The 22,549-nt window shown below is 38.0% G+C and overlaps 1 protein-coding gene across 2 annotated transcripts in view; it reads right to left on the reverse strand.

The window, feature by feature from the left end:
• The window catches only part of LOC103030260 (integrin beta-1), a 44,993-nt gene that overhangs the window by 15,064 nt on the left and 7,380 nt on the right, over positions 1-22,549 (reverse strand). For both annotated transcript variants that reach the window (XM_022679317.2, XM_022679316.2), the window contains exons 2-7: positions 8,851-8,917; positions 6,641-6,726; positions 2,721-2,943; positions 2,421-2,591; positions 2,067-2,305; positions 68-223 (exon numbers count right to left, since the gene is read on the reverse strand). In XM_022679317.2, coding sequence (XP_022535038.2) covers positions 68-223; positions 2,067-2,305; positions 2,421-2,591; positions 2,721-2,943; positions 6,641-6,726; positions 8,851-8,917 — 942 coding nt within the window. The remainder of the gene's footprint in view (positions 1-67; positions 224-2,066; positions 2,306-2,420; positions 2,592-2,720; positions 2,944-6,640; positions 6,727-8,850; positions 8,918-22,549) is intronic.

Genomic DNA, 22,549 nt, shown 5'->3' on the forward strand with positions numbered 1-22,549 from the left:
GCGCGTGTGTGTGTGTGTGTGTATGATATGTGCAGAGCCACATAGGGATGGCATACAGCACACTTACATAGTAATGGCTCATTGTGTACATATTGTCCGTCAGGTGGCATTTTCCATCATTGGGAAGCACAATCCCTCCCAGTTTACCGTCTCCAGCGAAGTGGAAGCCAGCATCAGTGGAGAACACCAGCAGACGAGTGACATTCCTCCAGCCAATCTGATCCTAAAACACAGCCCAAACAAAGCACATTAATATTAAGCCTTGGCTGATTCTGAGTCAACACTTGAATTTTCAAAAGAAATGAACATATTGAAACTGAAATTATTTGGCCGAAAATGGCAATAAGAGTGCTTTAACACTATGCAGGTTCACAAAAGCTTTAGTTAAATGTTGCTTAGTATTATTTAGCATAATCTAAACACTCGCATAGTAAGTTACAGAGCTTTTGAGATGCTCAGCATTTCACTGTGCAGGAGCTCCTCCAAACTAGCAGTTGTTCTGGTTTGAGAAGATTTTTTCTCCAAGCAGGAAATCTAACGTGAGATGAGCAGTTATCCAACACACTCACTCCACAAACTTAATAAAGCTTAATACAGTACCCTCCTTACTCCAGCCCTGTCACAGAGTGGGTTTATTAGGCATTGGGTATTATTATACTGGAATTAGATGTAAAGGGAGGGAATGCAAAAAATGAAAGCATTGTGTTACAAAATGACCCAATCACACAACCACACTTGCAGATATTTTCTCATTAGATTTCCAGATTTCCACTAGAGCTAGTCGTGGTCAGCGGCTAATGCCGTCCTACAGTGTTACTCTGAGGAACCCTGAGTGTTCTCGTAAACCAGGGTGATACTGGCTAGCAGTTTACCCCACATAGTTTTTTTTAAACACTGTAAACACGCAGACTACAGTCAAATTATATCTCTGAACAGTGATAGAGCTAGTGCAGCAGTTAGCAGCTAATGCTAGTGCTAGTCGGGGTTAGCAGCAGGCTAAAGGCCGATAACACTCACCTCTGAACAGCAAAACAGCTAGTGCTTAGCACTGTTAGCGGCTAATGCTAATGCTGCTCTAGTCTCTGTGCTGGAGAACTAAACTGAAACTCCTGTATAACTCTGTACTTCAGTGGAGTGGCTTTACTGCTCGTTAGTACCCGACTGGTAAAATTCATACATAAGGAGCACCAGATTATAATACATACTGACTACTGTTGGAAAAATTAAAGGATTTTAAGTGTGCATTAAGTGCAAAAAATACATTATATCAAGCAAGCAATAAGGTAATACGATCAAATAGCAACCAACTGGGATGTTAAACATGCCCAGGGTTCATTAAATAACATTGTTTTAAGTTTCTTCATTTAACCCTCCTATTATGTTCATTTGTCATGAACAGCAATGGTGTTCCAGGGTCATATTGACCTGGTGCATGTTTAATTATCCAAAAGATGCCTGAAACCCCAAAAAAAATCCTAACAAGCAGTGTAAATATTTCATTACTAATTCCATTACTAATTATTCTATCAATATTTAGTGCAATAGTGTTCCTTACCTCCAACAGGTAATTATTCAATTAGGATAATTTACAAACTTTTCATGAAAAAAAATACTTGTTTAAACTTTTTTTTTTTAATGTTTCACTACTTTGTTACTTTTGAAAGACCAACACATAAAACAGTAATATCACATAACATTGAAAAAAACCATTGCAATTTTTAGTTTTTTTTTTGCAGGGGTGGTTAAATATATGTGAAATGAACCACTCTCATATTATATGTTGATTATGCTAATTAAGGCAAACAGAAGAAGTTTCATACTGAAAAAATACTTTTAACTATTTTTTCTAGATCATCAAACTTAAAATGGGTCAACTTGACCCGTAACATAATAGGAGGGTTAAAAGTGCTATTTATTGAATTACGTATCTTATTCATATTTTTTCCTTTTTTTTTTGGAAAGGATTGAGCTTTCCAAAAGATATTTGATAAATAGGTTAATTTAATAAAAGTTTTTTTTTTATACTACTCCCTGATTAACACATTGAAACAAAGTATAACACTCACTCCACAGACAGCGACTTGCATGATCGCGTCAAAGCCTCCCTCAGGAGAGTCCAGGTTTCCGGAGATGTGCTGCCGGCTGACCAGGCTGTTGAATTTTTGCCCGTCCGCAGTCAGACTCAGCACATTCTTGTAGCTGAAGGGGCTGGTGCAGTTCTGATCTGATGTGCATGGGTTCAGCAGCTTGGCTGGTGTTGTGCTGATGTAGGGCATCACTGTCTTCTCCACAAAGGAGCCAAAGCCTGGTGATAAACGAACATGTAAGTTTGTGTTGACTGAAGTTATATACAGAATAAAGCAACATTATAGAACTGTATATGTACTGTACTGTAATTGGATGATTTAATGCTTTCCTACCAATCCTGAAGTCTGAGGTGATGGTCTGCATTTCACGCATCAGGTCTGTTCCCAAGTTCTTCACGTTTTCCAAATCATCCTTCATGGAAAAGCTCAGGTCCATCAGGTAGTACAGATCAATGGGGTAATCTTCAGCCCTCTTGAACTTCAGAGAAAACTTCTGAGGCTCACCTGAATCAAAAATTATATAGGAGATTAAACACGTATTCAAGACCAGGAGCCCTGCAGTCTGGAGTTTTGACCTCAAGTCCACTAGGGGTGACAACATGGAACGTAGTTCAGGTGGGTGGAGATGTGTACCTGCTCTCAAGTCAAGTGTGAGTTTCTGAGGCTGGATCTGAGTGATCTGGTCTGGCTTGAGTTTCTCTGCTACGTCCTTCTTACGATTTGTAACTGGTTTGTTCTGATTGATGCTGACAGTCCCTCGAGGGTTTTCAATGCTTTTATCAGGACAGCCTTTCTTAATCAGAGCTTCGATTTCATCACAGCGTGTTGACTTGGACTCTCCCTGCTTCAGAAAGGCCTGCAGACACAAAAAAGACCATTATATCACAATTATTAAATATTATTGAAGTCTCCAATTGGTGGCCTTCAAATGCTGGATTCTGTTTTTTAACAATGTTTCAGACAATATGACAAAACATAATAAACTACTGCTACAAAATAAATATTTAAGTTTTATTCAGTAAAAATAAAAGTTGTATACGTTCATTAGAAAAAAAAAAAACTGAAAGTTTTTTTCTGTCAGACTTTTTTTTTTTACAGTAACAGTAACTAAGATCAACAGTAACTAAAATGTTTTTAAATAGTGCATGCCATGAAAAAGTACCGTATTTTTCGGACTATAAGGCGCACCGTATTATAAGGCGCACGATGAGTGAACGGTCTATTTTTAGTGTTAGTCCATACACAAGGCGCACTGGATTATAAGGCGCACTAAATGAAACTTTATTTATATCAGTAACAATAACTCTGAGCAATAAATCCTTCACAATATCTGTGAAAAATAACAACATCTCTGAGCAATAAATCAACAAGCACAGCAAGTAACTTACGTATTACTCCGCGACGCTCCTGACAACGGTAGCCGCAACGCTCCGACAGACCATAATATTATGTTGAAGCACAGCAATTACGTATTACTTATTACTATTATTGAAATTATTATTATTAAAATCCTCACAGTTATGTATGCATCTCTCTTTGTCTACTTGTAGGTCTGTATGCCTGTCTGTCCTTGTGTTGGACTGTTTGTCTGTGTACATATATGGAGGTATATTATACTGACTGTCTCCACAAACATATGCATATACACACAAAGTTTGCATGTTATTACATACACACACCCGCACAGACCACCTAAAACAACTTCTCAGTCAATGATAATTTATTTTTATGTGGTTTAGCATTTTCTTCCTGTAATTTTCACCCTATTTTTATCTATTATCATTTTTATTATTAATGTTTTTCTCCTTGCAGGTCAGCATGGGACAAGCATTTATCACTAGGGAGGCATGACAGTATCAAAATTATATCAGCATTGGCCAATAGTTGTTAATTGGCCAATAACAACATCAGCGTTGTTGATTTGGGCGACGCTCCTGACAACGGTAGCCGCAACGCTCCGACAGACCATAATATTATGTTGAAGCACAGCAAGTACGTATTACTCCGCGAGGCTCCTGACAACGGTAGCCGCAACGGTCCGACAGACCATAATATTATGTTGAAGCACAGCAAGTACGTATTACTCCGCGACGCTCCTGACAACGGTAGCCGCAACGCTCCGACAGACCATAATACTACTTGAAGCACAGCAAGTACCGCATTACTCCGCGAGGCTTCTGACTATAATAGAGTGTTGTGCCGAATTCGGTGAATAAAACGGTTTTAAAACAGAGATAAAGATTGGATAAGTTTAATTTCTGGATGAAGTGATTTCCAGCGCTGTTTGGATATAACTGTGGATTACAGGAGACTGGATTGATGGATTCTCTTTAGTCTGGACGCGTTTTGAAGGTAGGACCTGTGGCTGAGCGCGGGTGTGTGTTCGGGGGGTGGCGGCAGTGACCGGAGGTTACCCCAGGAGAAAAGGAGAGCCTTTTATTACTGGAAACATGCGCTCTGACGCAGCTCTAATTCATGAAACATACATCCTACAGTAAAAGCACAGTTCTGGAATCCGGAGAGCCAGACGGTTCGAATGGTGTATGACATGACCGCATTCGATGAAATATGGACGAACGATAAACGCAAATATGAGAGTTATGAATTATTAAAATCATAACCAAGGCATATTTCGCCCTAAATGTTTATTTTCTGAAAGGATATTCCGCTAAATAGGCTAAATATCTCAAAAGCAGAGATTCTAAGCTTTAAAATGGTATATTGGATGTCTATATTGAACCTGTAACTGTTCATAACTATTCAGAAACACAGCCAGTTATGAAATATTAAATATTTCTGGCCCGCCGGTGGGCCAGCGCGTGTTAAGAGGTTAACTGTACTTAGAAGTGGGCGCTAAAAAGAAACAGTTTGTGCTATTACCCCAGAACGGGTGGAAAGGAAAGTTTACCGGCACCTTGTTCTGGCCACGGAGCTACAGTGGAAACTAGCTACCCTGAACCACAGCCGAGAGGCAGTACGGCAGTCAAAGGTAACCGCGCGCTAGCCCAAGAGGGGGATCTTTTTCTGGGGTGGGTGAGGAATTCTGCACAGGTCAGTAAACACAAGCAAAATCCATACACAAGGCGCACTGCATTATAAGGCGCAATGACGATTTTTGGGAAAAAATAAGTATTTTAAGTGCGCCTTATAGCCCGAAAAATACGGTATACAGATTTCTTTCTTTTATTCAATAAAGGAAAAAATAACTATCAAAACCAATCTAGCCCTGTGTGAAAAAGTGTTCGCCTCATAAATCAAATAACTTGTTGTGCACTCTTTGTGGCAACAGCTGAAATCAAGCTTTACTGATAACTGGCAGTGAGTCTTTCACAACTCTGGAGGAATTTAGCTTCTTTACAAAATTGTTTTAATTCAGAAACATTGGAGGACTTTTGTGATCTCCTGGATGAGTTGTTCATGCCCTTTTGGAGTAATTTTAGTCGGCCGGTCACTCCTGGGAAGGTTCACCAGTGTTCCATGTTTTCTCCATTAGTGAATAATAGTGAATCACTGTAGTTCTCTTGAGTCCTAAAGCTTTAAAAATGACTTTGTAACCTTTTCCAGACTGACAGATGATCAACTTAACTTGTTTTCTCAACTGTTTTTGAATTTCTTCAGATCAGGGTATAATAATGTACTGCTTTTTGAGATCTTTTATCTGCTTCATGTTGTCAGACAGGTTCTATTTAAGTGATTTCTTGATTCTACAGGTCTGGCAGTAATCAGGCCTGGTTTTGGTTAGTAATGAAACTAAACTCAGGTTTTCCCCTTAATAAAGTAAATAATTGTCATATAGTTGTTTGATACAATGCAAGAGGCATAAAATGCAAAAATAAGTGTAACAGGGCAAATACTTTTTACAGCAATGTATATGGCACCATACAGTACACCTTTAGTTATTTCTGTACAGAGTACTGTTCCTTCTTTAAAGTATATGCATATTAGCACACATGCACGCAACTGGATCACATGATTCTGATGATACAGAATCTATACAGTTTACAGGATTTTGGTAAAATAGAGCAATAAATGTAATTATAAACATAAAGGGTCCTGCCCTGCCGTTCTCCTGGTTAGGTCTATTTTCTGAGAGGAAGCTGACTCACTGTTACTGAAATCCTCACTGAAATCAGGAACATGACTCATGTGGTGCTCAGTGGGTAATAAACACTGCATTTCTGACACCATTTAAGGTCTGAGTTCTCTTGGAAGGAAAGCAGCACAGCCAGGCCTCTTGTGTGTGTTAGATTCTGAATTCTGAAACACTTTATTAAATTATTTTAGTGCTTTAAAATGTTACCCAAAAACCTGTTTACACCAATAAACCAGTAAAGTTTTATTTCAGTTGCAGTCTATTCAAAATATCCTGTGTTCTAAATTTAGCTTTAGACAAACAAATGTAAATCAGCATTCAGACACAGGAAGCATTTTTCCACAATAAACAAGGCCTCTCAAGCTGAAAAAACAAATCCAGTTAGAGATACAGAGATCCTTAATCTTCTCCAATTATCCTAAAGCTTAGAGTAGATCATCTCATGCTTAGTGTTACTTACTTCCAGTGTGCACCAGCCGCACTTCTCTCCAACCTGAATACACTCCCCACAGGACTGAGCTGAAGCCTTAGTGCAGTCATTACCATCTATAAAAGACACATCCAATAACAATGATTAAATTACACCAAACGCTAATACATACACATTTATTTCCAAAAAAATAATTTAAAAGTTTTAAAATAGTCAAAATAGCATCGAATTATGAAGCGCACAAGGATGTCGCCATGTTTCCCTTCTAATGGAGAAGCACCTTAGTAAACAAGTAAACAAGTCAAACGAGTGCTGGGTGTTAATCTACTGTTTATTTGGGTGAGTAAAACACTTCCGTTTATTTACAGTAAGCTTGGATTTCAAATATTTTTCCTGAGGGTGAGTTTTCAGTAAAGTTTCTGCAGCACTAAGGCTGGGTGCAGCAGCATTAGCTGCAGAGCTTTACTGCTCCTTAATATCTGTCTGCTAGAATGTACACATAAGGTGCACTGTCAATTTATAGTCAGAAAAATATGATTAATGCTTTGGGTAGCAAGTACTCCCTACATTTCTCAAGAAAAGTTTGTATTGCTACTATTTACAAAAATATTTTAAAAAGAGCCTTGTTACTTTAACAGTTTAATTCTAACATTTAACTGTATTATAATTGTACCTTTTTTATGAGGCAGAATCAGACAATAGTTTACACAAAAACTCTGTTCCACATAAATAAATCTAAATCTGACCGTGTAGTAAATTACAATTACAGTACCGTGGGATGTAGTTATTACAGAAATCAGTAGAAAGTTCTCAGAGTGAAAGGCAGAACGGGGGTAGTGAGATCTTTTTCTAAGATTAGCTTGATCTCAAAACTGGTAACAAAGCAAAGCATCTATCACGCTGGCTTTAGTGATAATGTGGATTTAGTATGATTCATAACATTTTATAATTGTAACGAGTTATAGATACATAAACAATCTATCAGAGTAAAAGTTTTAAACTCATCCAACATATGTAGTGAAGTAAAAGTACTAAACTTGAAATATGTATTGAAGTAAAAGAAGAGATAAGAAAAAAAATAATACTCCAGTAAATACAGATACAGCATTTTAGTACTTAAATACAGTAGAGAGGTAGATCAACTTCCTTACTATACATATTTGCACATGACTCGGGGTAGTCATGTGTCACATTAGTAAAATACTTCTTGGAATTTATAAGCTTTTCTGCAGCACTTTTTAGGGTTGGGAATAAAGGAAGCACATTACTGCATTAGCACTGCTGGAATCTTGATTTAATCCACAGTCATCCTCTTTCTTATCTATAATAGGAAAGACGTGCCTCTCTGATGCTCTGCCTCAATTTCAGGCAATTACCCAATAGAAAACAATCCCTCTTGATCCACATGAAATGCTTTTCTTTTGCAGGGGGATATGCAAGTAAAAGTTCACAACGATCATTAACCCCTACATATCTACCGCATTTTTTCGTACTATAAGGCAAATTAAGCAACAACTATTTTTTTAAATGTTGTGCACTACAAAGGATGCCTACACTGAAGTGAACAAGGGTGTCACCATGTTTTTCTGACAATCAGTGCACGGATGCCCATGCTGGATAAACGCAGAAAAAAAAAACATTTTACACTACTCGGAGCCACTGGATCCTGCAGTGCAGAAATGCTTTTTATTTACAGTAAGTTTAGTAGTTTTAGTAGTAAGTAAGATTTCCAATATTTTAAATGAAAAGGCAGATATTTGGGGCCAACACGCTAAATATTACTCAAAGAGGCTCCTGACTATGCCACAATGATCTGACAATCCATTAAGCAGTGCAGCTTCGTAGCTTACCAAATTCGTACTAAAACATTGACAGATTTTTCAGCTTTGTGTAAAAAACTGGTTTGAGGTCAGTAAGCACATTAAACAAAAATCATAAAGAAGCTGTAGACTAATTTAGCTTTACCTGAGGTTATTTGACATAATTAATAAAGTAAACCTGAGGTTACAATGTGTGATTTTAGATCAGAGCTACGTTAGCTCGACAGGATTACTCTCTGTCTGGAAAAGCGTACCCAAGAGTGAAACAGTAGACATGCAGTTAACTAGAGCATAGGGATGTATTTGGCATGTTTTTTTATTTAAAGCTGTGATCTAATCTATAACAGCGCTGACAATAATATTACATTTACTGAAAACTGCAGTCTTTCTTATTACCAATTAACTGCAAAAATATCTTACCTAGTTGAGCTGTGCACAGAGAGAAGAGCCCCAGCAGAGCTGCTATCAACACCACCTTCATCTCCATCTGAAAAAAAAAACAAAACAAGAAACATAAATTTCATTACATATATATTATGCTATATCACCAAGAAAGGTCAAACATCTTTTAAAATGACATCAACTCTATATACAAACCCCTTACATTGTGATACCATTACTGTACATCTTAAAATACTGCACATTCCTAGTCTGATGCATTTGCCCCCCTCATTAGCAACAGTGCTTCTGTTACACTAAAGATCTCTTTCTGAACGAACCGCAGGGTGGGGGTGCTGTGTGAGCTCACTGTTGGGTGATATTTTTTTGACCACAGTTATAGTGTAAGAACATATGATTGTGTGAGAAAGTGGAGAGTCCAACCACAGTTAATAATACATACTGCAGCATACTGATGCCCAGTAAAACAACTGACAAGCCAAAAAAATGTTGTACAGTTAAAGGGTTGCTTTCCCAGACAGGTATTTATCCTAGCCAGACTATATTTCCCTTTCAATGGAAAATAATCTCTATTCAACATGTTTCCTGTGTGAGAAACTGCCCCAAAACATGCTTTCCTGAACAGCTAAAAGTCTGCATAATACATACTATACATTGTTCTTGCTTAAGAAAAAAAATACATTGAGTTTATCATGCATTTTTATTTGTCATATGTAATTTTATATGGTAACTTTTATGTAACAGGATGTATTAAAACCCTAAAGCTTAACATTTATTTTTTTGTCCCAGTAAAATGATTTTGGAATTGATGAAATGTATGATTAGCACTGCTGAAATAAATGCTTAGATAATATAGCACTACTGAGGTAAATCCATGATTAAAGAGCCACTGCTGACTATAAATTCATGATTACAGTAGCACTGCTGACACTGCTGAGGTAAGTTCATGATTAGAGTAGCACTTTCATGATAAGAATAGCACTGTGGATGTAAGTTTGAGCAAAACAGCACTGCTGAAGTAAATTGCTGAGGTAAATTCATGATTAAAGAGGCACTACTAACAAATAAATGATTAGAGTAACACTGCTATGGTAAGTTCATAATAAAAGTAGCACTTTCATAATTAGAATAGCATTGTTGAGGTGAATTTGAGCAGACAAGCACTGCTGAAGTAAACTGCTAAGGTAGATTCATGACACTAATGAGGTAAACCCATGATTAGCGCAGCATTGTTGAGGTAAATGGATTGTGCTTTGTTGGTATAACTGCTTGAATAGTAAATAGTGTTTAATAAATATTTAAATGGAACTTTTGTAATTACTTTTTGCTTTCAAAAGTAAGTCAGATATACATTTATGCTAGTAAAATTTTGCAGTGGTGGAAAAAAAATTGAATGAAAACCTGTAAAAATACTATTTGGTATTTAAACAAAAAATCCATTATGTTGGTGCATTCCTAGTTTACAGTGTACATTAAGTTTTAGTGTCTTGCTATGGGGAAACTCTCAATTATTGTTTTGCAGGGCCTTCAGAAATCCCAGACAGATTCCAACAGTAGTGAAGTGCACTAAACTCCGTCAAATTTAGCCAAGAATTAAAATAGACAAAATACGTATCAAACGCACACCCCTCGAGATTCTGTGCTGATGCTTCTCTAATCAGGAATCTGGAGGTAACAAACAGGCCAACATTCCACTCAGCTCGAGTCAACACAGACACAGGAAAAGGAGGGGAGAGAGAGAGAGGGAGAGAGGGAGAGATGGAGCTGGAGAAGTCTGCATACCCATATTAGGTCAGGCAGTTTGATGTCTGTTCTCTCACTCCAGGCCCCTACCCCCATCCCACAGCTCCTCTGTGACTGGTCTGAGCATGCTCAGTCAACACGTTTACAGAGCAGTCTGAGCACCCCTGGAAAGACTTTTCCTGCCAAGACAATCCATTAGCATCAGGCTGTTAGACACCACAGATCAGGTCACACAGCCCTGCCTTCTTCAACGTAAATGTGCCAGAAAACGGTTTGAACAGTCTTGTACCATAAAGAACTGCTACTGTAAAAGACCTATACAAACTTTCTTTAAACGTTTAGGTAATCTTTAAATAAATTAAAAATGGTTCTTTGAAGAACACACAACATGTCCTATGGCATAGCCTGATTTTAAGCTTTTATGGGTAATTTTACACCTTGGTCTGAAAAGGGACCAAAATTTGGTCCAACCAAAAAAGTTGGTCTTGTGTATAGAGCAAGTGAATCATTGTCTGGCTTGTTTGCAGTGTGGAAAGCATGTTTTTACCCATTAAACAATAGAAGAAGAAAAAGAACTAGTGTTGTGGCGAACTCTAATTTCCTTTGCTTGCAGTTACGATATGCAGAAATATGGGTACAACAGATTACACATGTCTATGCAGTGATTTTTTTTGCAGCTTTAGTTTTCATGGAACATGGAAAATGTCATGCGAAACTATTTCCTGACAATTGAATTTGAACTTTCAAACTTTATCACTATTTTATTTCGATTTTTTTAACAGATTCGGTTCAGTCAGCGTGGTGTTAGAACCCAAAATGTTCTTCTGAAACAATGCTTTCTAGCACTGGTGTAGCTCTGGTGCGGTTTGTCTTGCTTGCACAAACAGTCTCTTCCTGTGAGTGCGGCTTCTTCCTGTGAAATTTAGCAGGACTTCACTATCATTAAAAACAATGTGCTTGAGCGATGCCTATCAGGATACATGCATTTAAACAGGGAGTTAACAGACAGAGAGAATGTAGGCATCTCCCCAGGCAATGCTGGCAGTTACAGACACCACATATCTCCACATACACAAAGATAAAAGAAAACAGGCCACACCTGCTGGCAGTAACAGATAAGTGTCTTCATAACACACACACTATAGGGAGAACACGCCCACACAATGGGGGAGCGGGGAGGGGCACACAACTCACAACTTGCTGTTAACTTGTATTTCAAACTTCTACCAATTGTTTTTAAACTGACATTACAAATGTACAAGTCTCCAGTAGCTTTAAAAAGTAATTCATTCTCTATCTGAGAATTTGCTCTGAAACCATAGTATCCACTTTTCAGAAACATTACATTAACTAAATTACAAAGTGTTGCTACTGAAAAGATCCAAAAGCCAAAATAATGTTAGTATTTGATCGTAAATAATAATATGCAAAGTTCATATGACATTAATTCATATTGATACAGAAAAAAAAGAAATAGTAAATATTCACATTACAAGTGCTAATGAAATGGAATAGTTTAGATATACCTATTCATCTTAGATGATGAGCGTATACATATTTGATTTAAAGAGATGCCAAATAAGGAGGATTGTGTGCTCTGTGCCTTTTCTCATTACTATTCTGCCATGTTTGTGTAAGTGGAGGATACAAAAGTGACAGAAAATAAAGGAGTTAAGATCTTCTTTAATGCACCACTGAACTGCCATCAGCTCCTTCTTCTGTAACAACTGTATTAAAGGGCTTAACACACTTATTTACAGAACATAACAGCATGCCTGGTTAAAATTAAACACATAAATACACGCAAATGAACACACTATAGCAATATCTGCATTATCTGCCTGTTCAAAATTCTCAAGGTCATGTTTATTTATCATAAGGTAAGTCGATTGCATAATTATTGCAACAGGCTGACCCTGACCTCTGTTCAATCAGGGATTTTGACTGTGTAAGTAAGAATCCTGCAGGATAGACACACAGCACAGCTGAACAGCAGCTGTGGTCTGAGTGCTGCAACTTGAGAGAAGCTTGACGGCACTTCTGTTTCACAGTGAAGCTGTAGCAGCATTTTCTCACAACTCAATCCAAATGGCAGCAGCTTTGGGTCGTTTGATTTTGAACCAAATGTAAAAGAATGAATCTAGAGACTCTGTGCAGTTTGGAAACATGACTTCTACACAAAACTTTAACAGTAATTAAACAGTATGAGTTTAAAGGTAAATTTTTTGCACTGTAAGGTGCAAAGGAAGGAATGTCTTTTTTCTGGTCTAATTTTATACAGCGCACCAGATTATAAAGTGCATTATGTGACACTGGTAAGGAACAAGGGTGTTAACATAATTTCCTTTCTCCTTCCTTTTACACAGATTTGTCTTGTTAATGTCAGGTTTCTGGTTAGCGGCTAATGCCGCCCGACATTTTTACATGGAGGAACACTGAGTGTTCCGGTAAATCAGGGTTATATTAGCTAGATGTTTATCCCATGTAGCTTGTTTTAACTTGGTAAACACGCAGACTACAGGCCAATATACTCACTTCCAAACAGCGAATGAACAGTTATTGGCTAATGCTAATAATGCTCCAGCAGTGCTAGCCGGGGTTAGCAGCAGGCTACAGGCCAATAATACTCCTCATCTTTGAACGGTGAAAGAGCTAGCGCTTAGCGCAGTTAGCGGCTAATGCTAATACTGCTGGAGAACTAAAATGAAACTCCTTTATAACACTGTACTTCAGAAGAGTGGCTTTACTGCTCCTTCCAACCTAACTGGGGGAAAAAAACAACAACTCCAGAACTAATACCATCGCTGCTGTTGCTACATGCTAAATTACACTAAATTATGTGCTAGCCCAGAAAAGAGAACCTTCTTTCTGTATTTAGGTTCTTGCTCAATCCCAGAGATTGTGCTCATGTGGTTTGTTGTGATGCATTTTGTTGCACTTGCCGTTTCTTGCTTATGTTACCAAACCAAAAACAATAGAGAAAATGCTGCAAAAGCAGAGGTGAAAACACCTTTACTTGTAGAGTAACCTTTTATTGTCATTTTAAAATTCATCTGGACGAATAGGACACTAGGAATTCAACACAGTGCAATAGAAAACCCATAGCTAGGCCACAGAAATATCAGTATCTGCCTGTTAAACTTTACAGAGGGAAGAAAAGCTTTTTCCCCTCTTTTTATAGTAATAATAATCTACATTGTGAGCACAATAATCCTAGAATCAGCACCTACAAAGACTTTAGTAGCAACAGATCTCTGGTGAGCCTGATGAAACTTCCTACGAGAACTACATAACCACAGTAAAAGCACTTGAACCTGTTACAAAATACACTGGTAAAACACAAATGCCTAAAGCAATTCAATACAATAATCAAATGTAGGAAGCAAAAATTGCAAAGACAAAATCAAAGACTGACCAAATTTAATGCTGTTTTTAGTGCTGGGATATATTATCTTAAATTAATAGCATGATAATATAATTAAACAGTTTAACATGATATAATGTGGCTGCATAATATCCTATTAACAATGTATATTGAAATTTAAATAACATTGTAGGAACCAAAATTAGGAAATATACAAGTAAAAGCTGCTTGAGATCCTTGAGTTGAGAGTCCTGGACAACTGTGCTGAAAAAATGGACAGAGCAGCATGATTTATTATTTTGATGTTAAGTCATACACTTTTAAAGAACTCAATCAGCTTCCAAAATTAGCTTTTGAGGCAAATTTCTAGTAATTTCTCTGGTGTTGCTTTTTAATATTTATTTCTGTTTTTAAAGTGGGTTGAAGAACCAGGTCAACAGTTCAGGTTGTTAAATACATTTCCACTGAGGAAATGCAAACCACATATTAATGAGCACACATGAGCATAGCCTAGTAGTACACAGCCAATCCTCCCACTTTGTCCATTTATTTAGAACAGAGCTGAATTAAAACTGCATGCACTGCTAAAAATGACCTAGTATGCTTTCTGGCCAATCACTTTTTTGCAGTTTGAATTATTTATCATGCTTTATTAAGGAACATCATAAATCTCCCCCATTTTACATTTTTTGAAAGAAAAAAAATGGAAAATGGAAGATATGTGAAGACATTACATTTAGAAGGATTAAAACATGAGACGAGAATGTCTCAAACTAGTGCCAAGGTAAGGAGGACCCGTCCTGTGAAATATTTACAGAGAAATCAATCACCTACCCCAGGCACACACAAGAGCACACACACAGTAAATAAAGTGGTGCCAGAGTGCTCCCATATGCCAGATTCACATGGATCATTTAGCCCATTGCTACCAAACATGCAGGCCTGAGCAAATCTGAACAAATCAACAACAACTAAAAAAAGAAAAAGTCTCCCACACTGAGTTCAGCTCAGCCAGCGCAGACTGCAGTAACACAATCCTGATCCTACAGAGGACTGAGGCCAAACTCCTCTCTGTCCCATTTAAAACAAAAGAAAAGGACGCCATTAGGTCTGTGTGTGTGTGTGTTTGTGTGTTTTGGGGCATAAGGGGTGGGGGTGGTACGTTCAGGTGTGTGTGTGTGTGTTTGGGTGTGTATTCACAGATCTTAAAATCTTCACACATTCCACAAGAAATTCCATTTGTTGTTAAAGCCCGCCCACAACACACAGAAACCAATCAAAGCCTGGACTTGAGAAGGGAGGCATTCTTCTGGTGATGTTCTATAAATGGCTTTGTCTGTTAGCTGCGTTTGTTTTGGCCAGTCTAAAAAACTCCTGCAGTGACACAGTTCCAACAGCCCAACGCTGACACATCTGATCAAACCTCTTTCAGGCTATGTTCACACATCACAGATGTGTCGTTGAGTGGCAGTCTGAAAAGTAATAAACAGTGAATTTGATATTTCTTATCCCTTTTTGGGTCACTTCAATGTGTGGCATTGAAATCAATCTCATCAAGGGGTGGGCGATTTGGCCCTAAAACAATACTACAATATTGCAAATATGGCAAACAGTGAATTAAAAAACATATTTCAAGAATACACTACAACAAAAGAAAAGTTACTAAAGTTAATAAAGTTAATTTCATTATTGCATACAATGAGATATAGCACACCCCTAACTGAGATAAAAAAAAAAAAAATCAAGAATTTAATCAGATTTGTAACAGTAGTCCATGAGCAAGAATATCATGATACTAATAATGCACCTCTATAAATCCAGGAATAAAGTAAAATAACTGATACTTGACTTGTCTCTAGTAGATACACAATGGGAAATGAGAAGAGTGATGTTTTTCTTTTGCTAAAAACATCATTTTTTTGCAAAAAAACATTGTTCACCATATGAAAAAATGTCTGTTATAGTATTGCATACGATACGATATGGCACACCTCTAATCCCATACATATAATAACAGACTAAACAGCTTTTTGTTGTATTTTAGTAAGAAATGTAAAATTAGTAAAGTAATTCTTAAGTAAATCCTAATGGTGAGGTATGCAGTTTATTAATTTAATAATACCACTTAACTGGTATCCGCACCCTTCCAGTCCACTAGCACTTTTCTCCAATGCATTTCCCCATGGCGGTTCTCTCGGCTCATTGCGTGGGCGTTTGTGACATTTGTTTTAAGCAACAGAAATAGTCAATCATAATTTTAAGGTTTTTAACTTTTAGTTTTATAAATCCATATTCTGCCGTTTTCAGCAGAATATATCTTTTGTTGTTAAAAGGTCCCCGTTCTATCTGTGGGGCTCACACAAAAGCAGCCTACTCTTCTCTGATTGGCTGGACGCAGCACGGTGCTAGTGCTAGTGGCCATATTTATTTTGTATCCAGTTAAGCTCTGTTGAATTTTTGGCTGGGCAGCAAGGTTACATTTAACGTAATGTGACCCAGCACGCACCGAGACCCTCTCTCCACTTAAATAAAAATGAATAGGATGCAGCGACGCTAGCATGCTAGTGGACAGTTACAGTTGTACAGTTAGTGCCTGCACTGAACCCATTGGTTTTGCGTGTACTGCAACTTGTGTACACAACACACACAACCAATGCACCGAATGCTCACTGGATACACAGGACAGCCATCGTGAATACTCAAACACATAGTTAACAGCAAGTATATGGCTTCCAAATGGTACTTGTTGTAATGTGACAGACACACACACACACAGCTGATCTTCTGTTTTAGCTACTGCCCCAACCCCCATGCCTCTGGTGTGGTGCAGCAAGCCATTTCCTTAATTAAAGTCTACTGCAATTCTTCACACACACACACACACACACACACGCACAAACACACGTCTGGAAAGAACATGTGTCCACTAAACAGGAACTGGCTGAATGGAAGAGACTCCACGAGGAAAACCCCATTTTAATGATACTACACTGACTCAAGGATACAAGGAGAAATCAAGGAGAAATCTTGTGCGAAATGGACTTGCAGCCTAATGAAACATGATAATGAGTACTAAACCTTTGTTGAATAGAGTTCTATTATTCTATTCAACAAATTCTATTCTATTCTTGGAAGAATTCAGAGGACCCTGGCATTAAAAAAACAAGGCACTGAGAACTTGGAAGTGCTCAGGTAGTTCCGTGGAAATGCATGAACTCCAGCTGTTGCTGAAAATATCTAGAGTGCTGCTGCCTTTCCATGAAATTCATCTTGCAATCTGTTCCTTTATCCTCTATCTATTCGTTCATGCTTGTCAGTCGACTGTTCGTGTCACACACACACACAGCTGATCTTCTGTTTTAGCTACTGCCCCAACCCCCATGCCTCTGGTGTGGTGCAGCAAGCCATTTCCTTAATTAAAGTCTACTGCAATTCTTCACACACACACACACACACACACGCACAAACACACGTCTGGAAAGAACATGTGTCCACTAAACAGGAACTGGCTGAATGGAAGAGACTCCACGAGGAAAACCCCATTTTAATGATACTACACTGACTCAAGGATACAAGGAGAAATCAAGGAGAAATCTTGTGCGAAATGGACTTGCAGCCTAATGAAACATGATAATGAGTACTAAACCTTTGTTGAATAGAGTTCTATTATTCTATTCAACAAATTCTATTCTATTCTTGGAAGAATTCAGAGGACCCTGGCATTAAAAAAACAAGGCACTGAGAACTTGGAAGTGCTCAGGTAGTTCCGTGGAAATGCATGAACTCCAGCTGTTGCTGAAAATATCTAGAGTGCTGCTGCCTTTCCATGAAATTCATCTTGCAATCTGTTCCTCTATCCTCTATCTATTCGTTCATGCTTGTCAGTCGACTGTTCGTGTCTTAGTCTCAAGATGGCAGCGTCCGGAGAACTACCTGATGGAACTGTGTGTATAAACTACCTGCACTTTCAAAGTTCTCAATGTCTTTTTTTAAACGTAAAAATAGCGTTTTCTTTGCATAGGCAACACTCTGCCCCATCACAAAGCATTGTAAACTCTTTTTATATTAAGCACATTGCAAACATAGACATTTCCTTAAGCAAAACACAAAGATTTTAGATTCCTACTGCCATTCCCTATGGCACCTTCTATATGCAACACAGATCGCCACAACACTGCCATCCTGGGTATATAAACACCCTTACTCCAAAAGTCTCAGAAAACTCCAAAAATCTGATCAGTCAGCCCTCCCGGAATCTCCCATGCCACTCCCGTCCTTCCCCATTGTTAATGTGTCATAACAAGAAGCCGACAGGAAGTGAGTCAGGCTGCCAGTCTGAACAGAACTGTGCCGAGGGTCTGTACACACTGCTTTTTAAACTTCAGGTCTTGGTCTGACTGAACTAATTCTGGTGTGGTTGCATCAACTTTGCCTTCTTGTTTGACTAACATCATCCTCTCTGCATCTGCATGACTCAAAATAGTGGAGTCTACCTGCCCAAGTTTCAGTGCTTTAACTTCTGTCTGATGCCTCAATTTAAAGTTGTGTCCCGAACCACACACCACCACAATACACAGCGTTTCAAAACTTTTAAAACCGCATTCATTATACAGCTGCCTCAGAAGCCAAGACAAGTAAACTTAGATGGGGCCACAGAAATGTAATGCAATATTACAGATTTAAGTGTTTGTTGTTTAAAAGACAATAACCATCTGCAATATGGTTTAGTTTAAATAGAGAGCACATGAGCATGGGCAGGAGAAACACAAAGCACATGGAGCAGATAGGATACTCAGACTCGCTCTGCCGATATTTCACCTGCTTATTCATTAGTTCATACATGAGCTAATGCAACACCAAAGCACATTTATGGTGTTACTTACAGAAATAAAATATATTTTAAAAAAAGGAGCAGCCTCTGTGATACAGAGTGAAACATACAAGTATATACTAGTATTTTAATTGACAACTTTCTTTCTCACATTATTTTATTTACATTTAAATATCTACTATAAAAACTCTGAAAAACAAGTATGATTAATCGCAGTTGATCACAGAATATTGTCGTGATTAATTGGATTAAATTTTTATTGACTGACACCAATTGCATAAATGCAGCATTTGAAACTGAAACTGACCATTACCAATTTTAGTTTCCGTATACTGTTGTACCCAAGTGAAGAGATATTCTGATTTACTGATAAAGTGGAAGAACCACTTCCATGCATACAACCATGACAGAGTACATCAAGTTCTTTCCAAGTTCCATCAAATCTACCCCATCATTATAGTACACTAGCCTCAACAAGTCCACAAGGATTCGAGAATCCAAGCAATCATTTAATTTACTAGAAATTACTTGTTGAGGCATCGTCATACTCCGTCCTGGGCTCTTATACAGTTTCAGTGTAAGTGTACGACTGAATAACACATTAAGGCCAATAAACACAGGCTTTTAACAAATTCAAGAAGGGCTGCTGGATAGATGAATTTTAATAGAAACCAACTGGAATCATAACCATGAATAAGGACTCAACACAACAATCCTTCACCCAAGCCAACACAGCCTTTGTATATACAAAACATGCAGTCTGTTTTGGAAATGACTGTTTATCTGCTGTTCTGTGGCAGTTCCATCTTTTTCTATGTTAAGAAGAAAAACACTAAATGCTATGGACCTGTTGAACTTCTGTTATTTAAATGATGTCATTGCATCGCTTTTTTCATTGATTTTAAAATGGTCTAGTTGTGGTCTCTAGTATGAATACCCTGTGAGCTGTTTTTTGGAAGAAAAAAGAAAGAAAGAAAAAGTGCTCTGGTAATCCAAAGCCATTTAGGCATCTGGGCCCAGCCCAGCTCCATCCAATGTCTTGGAGTGGAGTTGAGGAGTCACCACCCCAGCTCATAAACATCCTAATCTTATTGACACTAGTCAATAAATGCAATCAAATCCTTACAGCGGTGCTCCAGAATCTCATAAAATGCCTTTTTTATGGACAATAGAGACAGTGACTTCAACAGAAAAAACAATAAGTGACTTAGTGTCCTCATACTTTTCCCACATATTTTATTGAGCCCTTTACACTTCTGCAGTTTTTACATTTAATGTTTGTTCAAATGTGAAAGCTTAGTTGTCTAAAAATACTATGCATGCTCCAACATTCCCACTATCTACACACAGAAAACAGCACTTTGAAATTGCGCAGTTGTTCCACAAATTGGATGGAGTTCTTGTGTGTGGAAGCAAACCAGTGATAATGTGCGGACTTATCCCTAGTCTACTCTCACTTCTACTTACTGTAAGTGTGTTGCATGGGAAGCACACCCACCTCCCAAACAACAAGATTAATACACAAACCACTCACAAAACAAAGTATATGGCTCAATCACATTTCCCATTGGCCACCACTACCCCTTGTCTCCTTCCAAAGGGGTTAAAATCCTCCATCTAAGAAATGGGAAAACCCTCAAGAACCCAATAAGTAATCAAAATAAATAGGAAAAAAGAACACCTTAAATGCTGCAGCCTCAGTAACTGCTTTTGCACCATTTAAGGTGGAACGCAAAGTTTAGCTAGCAACAAATACAGAGCTTGAGTGACTTTTAATGCTTGTTATAAGGAAAGGTCCTTAAGGCAATAAAACTAAATTATACTACTGTACTACAAAGCTAGGGTCATCATATTGTTTTTAGAAACGTAAATATTAAACTTTGGTTTATGCAGCTTGTCTTGCCAGATTTCTCAGTATATTCCATTGGGAGTGTGAATCTGAAAAGTCTTTGTTTAGAGGCCATGTAGCCCTAACTCTTCACCCTATCCCTCTATAACAACAAGAATTAGAACACACTACCACTTGCCGTGACTGCAAAACAGAATTGAGCATGTATATTTATAAAAAAAAAAAACACCTGTTGACAGCAGCATCTCACTAGGGCTGGACCCGAATATTCGGGTATTCGGATATTCGTTCGTTGAGTAGGTATTCGGTTTTTAATTTTGGTATTCGGATATTCGTTTTTTTTCTCCTTTCCAGAGTTCCACCTCACTCTAACCACTTCTGTTTTCGCGGGTCCCGTCAGAATATCTTGCGCGCAGGACAGAACTGAACTGTTATTGGCTGGAGCGGGAGTTTAATCCAGACGATGCGGGAGCAAATTAATAAATAGTTAAGAAAACTGTAATAATTGTAAAAAAAAAAAAAAACCTAAAGAAAACTCTCAACGCGCAGGATGGACCGACACACACACGCACACACCGATGGTGTTTGGACTGGGGTAAGGAACGGGACCGCACTATTCAGCGCTGCTGTTTTAATAAATATATAAGTAAATTTGAAGCATTAAATGTAGTTTATTTAATTTATATTAGGAACGTGGGGCGGGAGCGGCAGAAATGTGTATGTGGCGGGCGGGCGCGGGATTAAAAGAAGCAATTTTTTTGCGGAGCGGTAACGAGACAGAAACGCGGGAGCGTGGAAGAGTGGGTTTAAAAATCAGTCTCGCGCAGACCTCTATTATACATGATTAAAAAAATGCAGGCTCTTCGAAACTGATTTATATAATAAAACATAAGGGGTAATGTGGCAACAGTAGGGGCTAAATCGGTTACAAAAGCCTGGCCTACAAAAATGATGTCTGAACGAATTTCCTCTTATCTAATATAATTTAAAATGGTTTAAAAATATAAAATAATTTCTAAGCAAACGAAATATTTAATATTGAGCTTATAGCCCAAGTGCAAAAATACAAAATCAGTAATACGGCTATGCCCTGCACAATCCTTAAACCGAAATAGACCAAGTACAATAACGTCATTAACAATGACTTTCCTCTACTCTAATATAATTTAACATGGTTTAAAAATATAAAATAATTTCTAAACAAACGAAATATTTAATATTGAGCTTATAGCCCAAGTGCAAAAATACAAAATCAGTAATATGCCCTGCACAATCCTTTAACCGAAATAGACCAAGTACAGTTTACAATGACTGTCCTCTAATATAATTAACAATGTTTAAGAATATAAAATACTTCCTGAACAAACGTTTTTTTTTTTTTATTAAGCAAATAGCCTAAGTGTGAAAACACAAACAGCAATTTACTGGGCTGGCTTGCGCAGCGGAGAAACCGTGCAGCAGCCTCCTAGCCTGCTTACGCAGCGGATAAGCCGCGGTGTGGGGCAGCAGAAATTCCGGGATGAAAACACAAAGAAATCTGGGCTAAAAACACAGAAAAAATATGGGGTGAAAACACAAAAATCCGGGATAAAAAAACCAAAAATCAGGGGTGAATATGTCTCGTCGGTCAGAGCAAATTGAACATTTTTCAGTGGATTAAAGGGGCCGTGATTTGCTTTTTTTTACTTTTTTAAAAAACGAATATTCGAATATTCGCTTCGAATCAGTGCCGAATATCCGGAGCTCAAAAAACGCTATTCGGGCCAGCCCTACATCTCACAGCAGCATCTCACACTCTACAAACATAAAGGGAAGCTGGTTAACCACATTCATGCACTCTCACCATCACTGCCTTCTTAATAAACCACGGTTAGTTTCAGTTCAGCCTCAATGATCTCACCATTGATTTGCTCATAAACCCTCTGTTGGATGA

The sequence above is a fragment of the Astyanax mexicanus genome, chromosome 4 (genome assembly GCF_023375975.1).
Source record: "Astyanax mexicanus isolate ESR-SI-001 chromosome 4, AstMex3_surface, whole genome shotgun sequence".
In the NCBI taxonomy this organism is placed as follows: Eukaryota; Metazoa; Chordata; class Actinopteri; order Characiformes; family Acestrorhamphidae; genus Astyanax; species Astyanax mexicanus.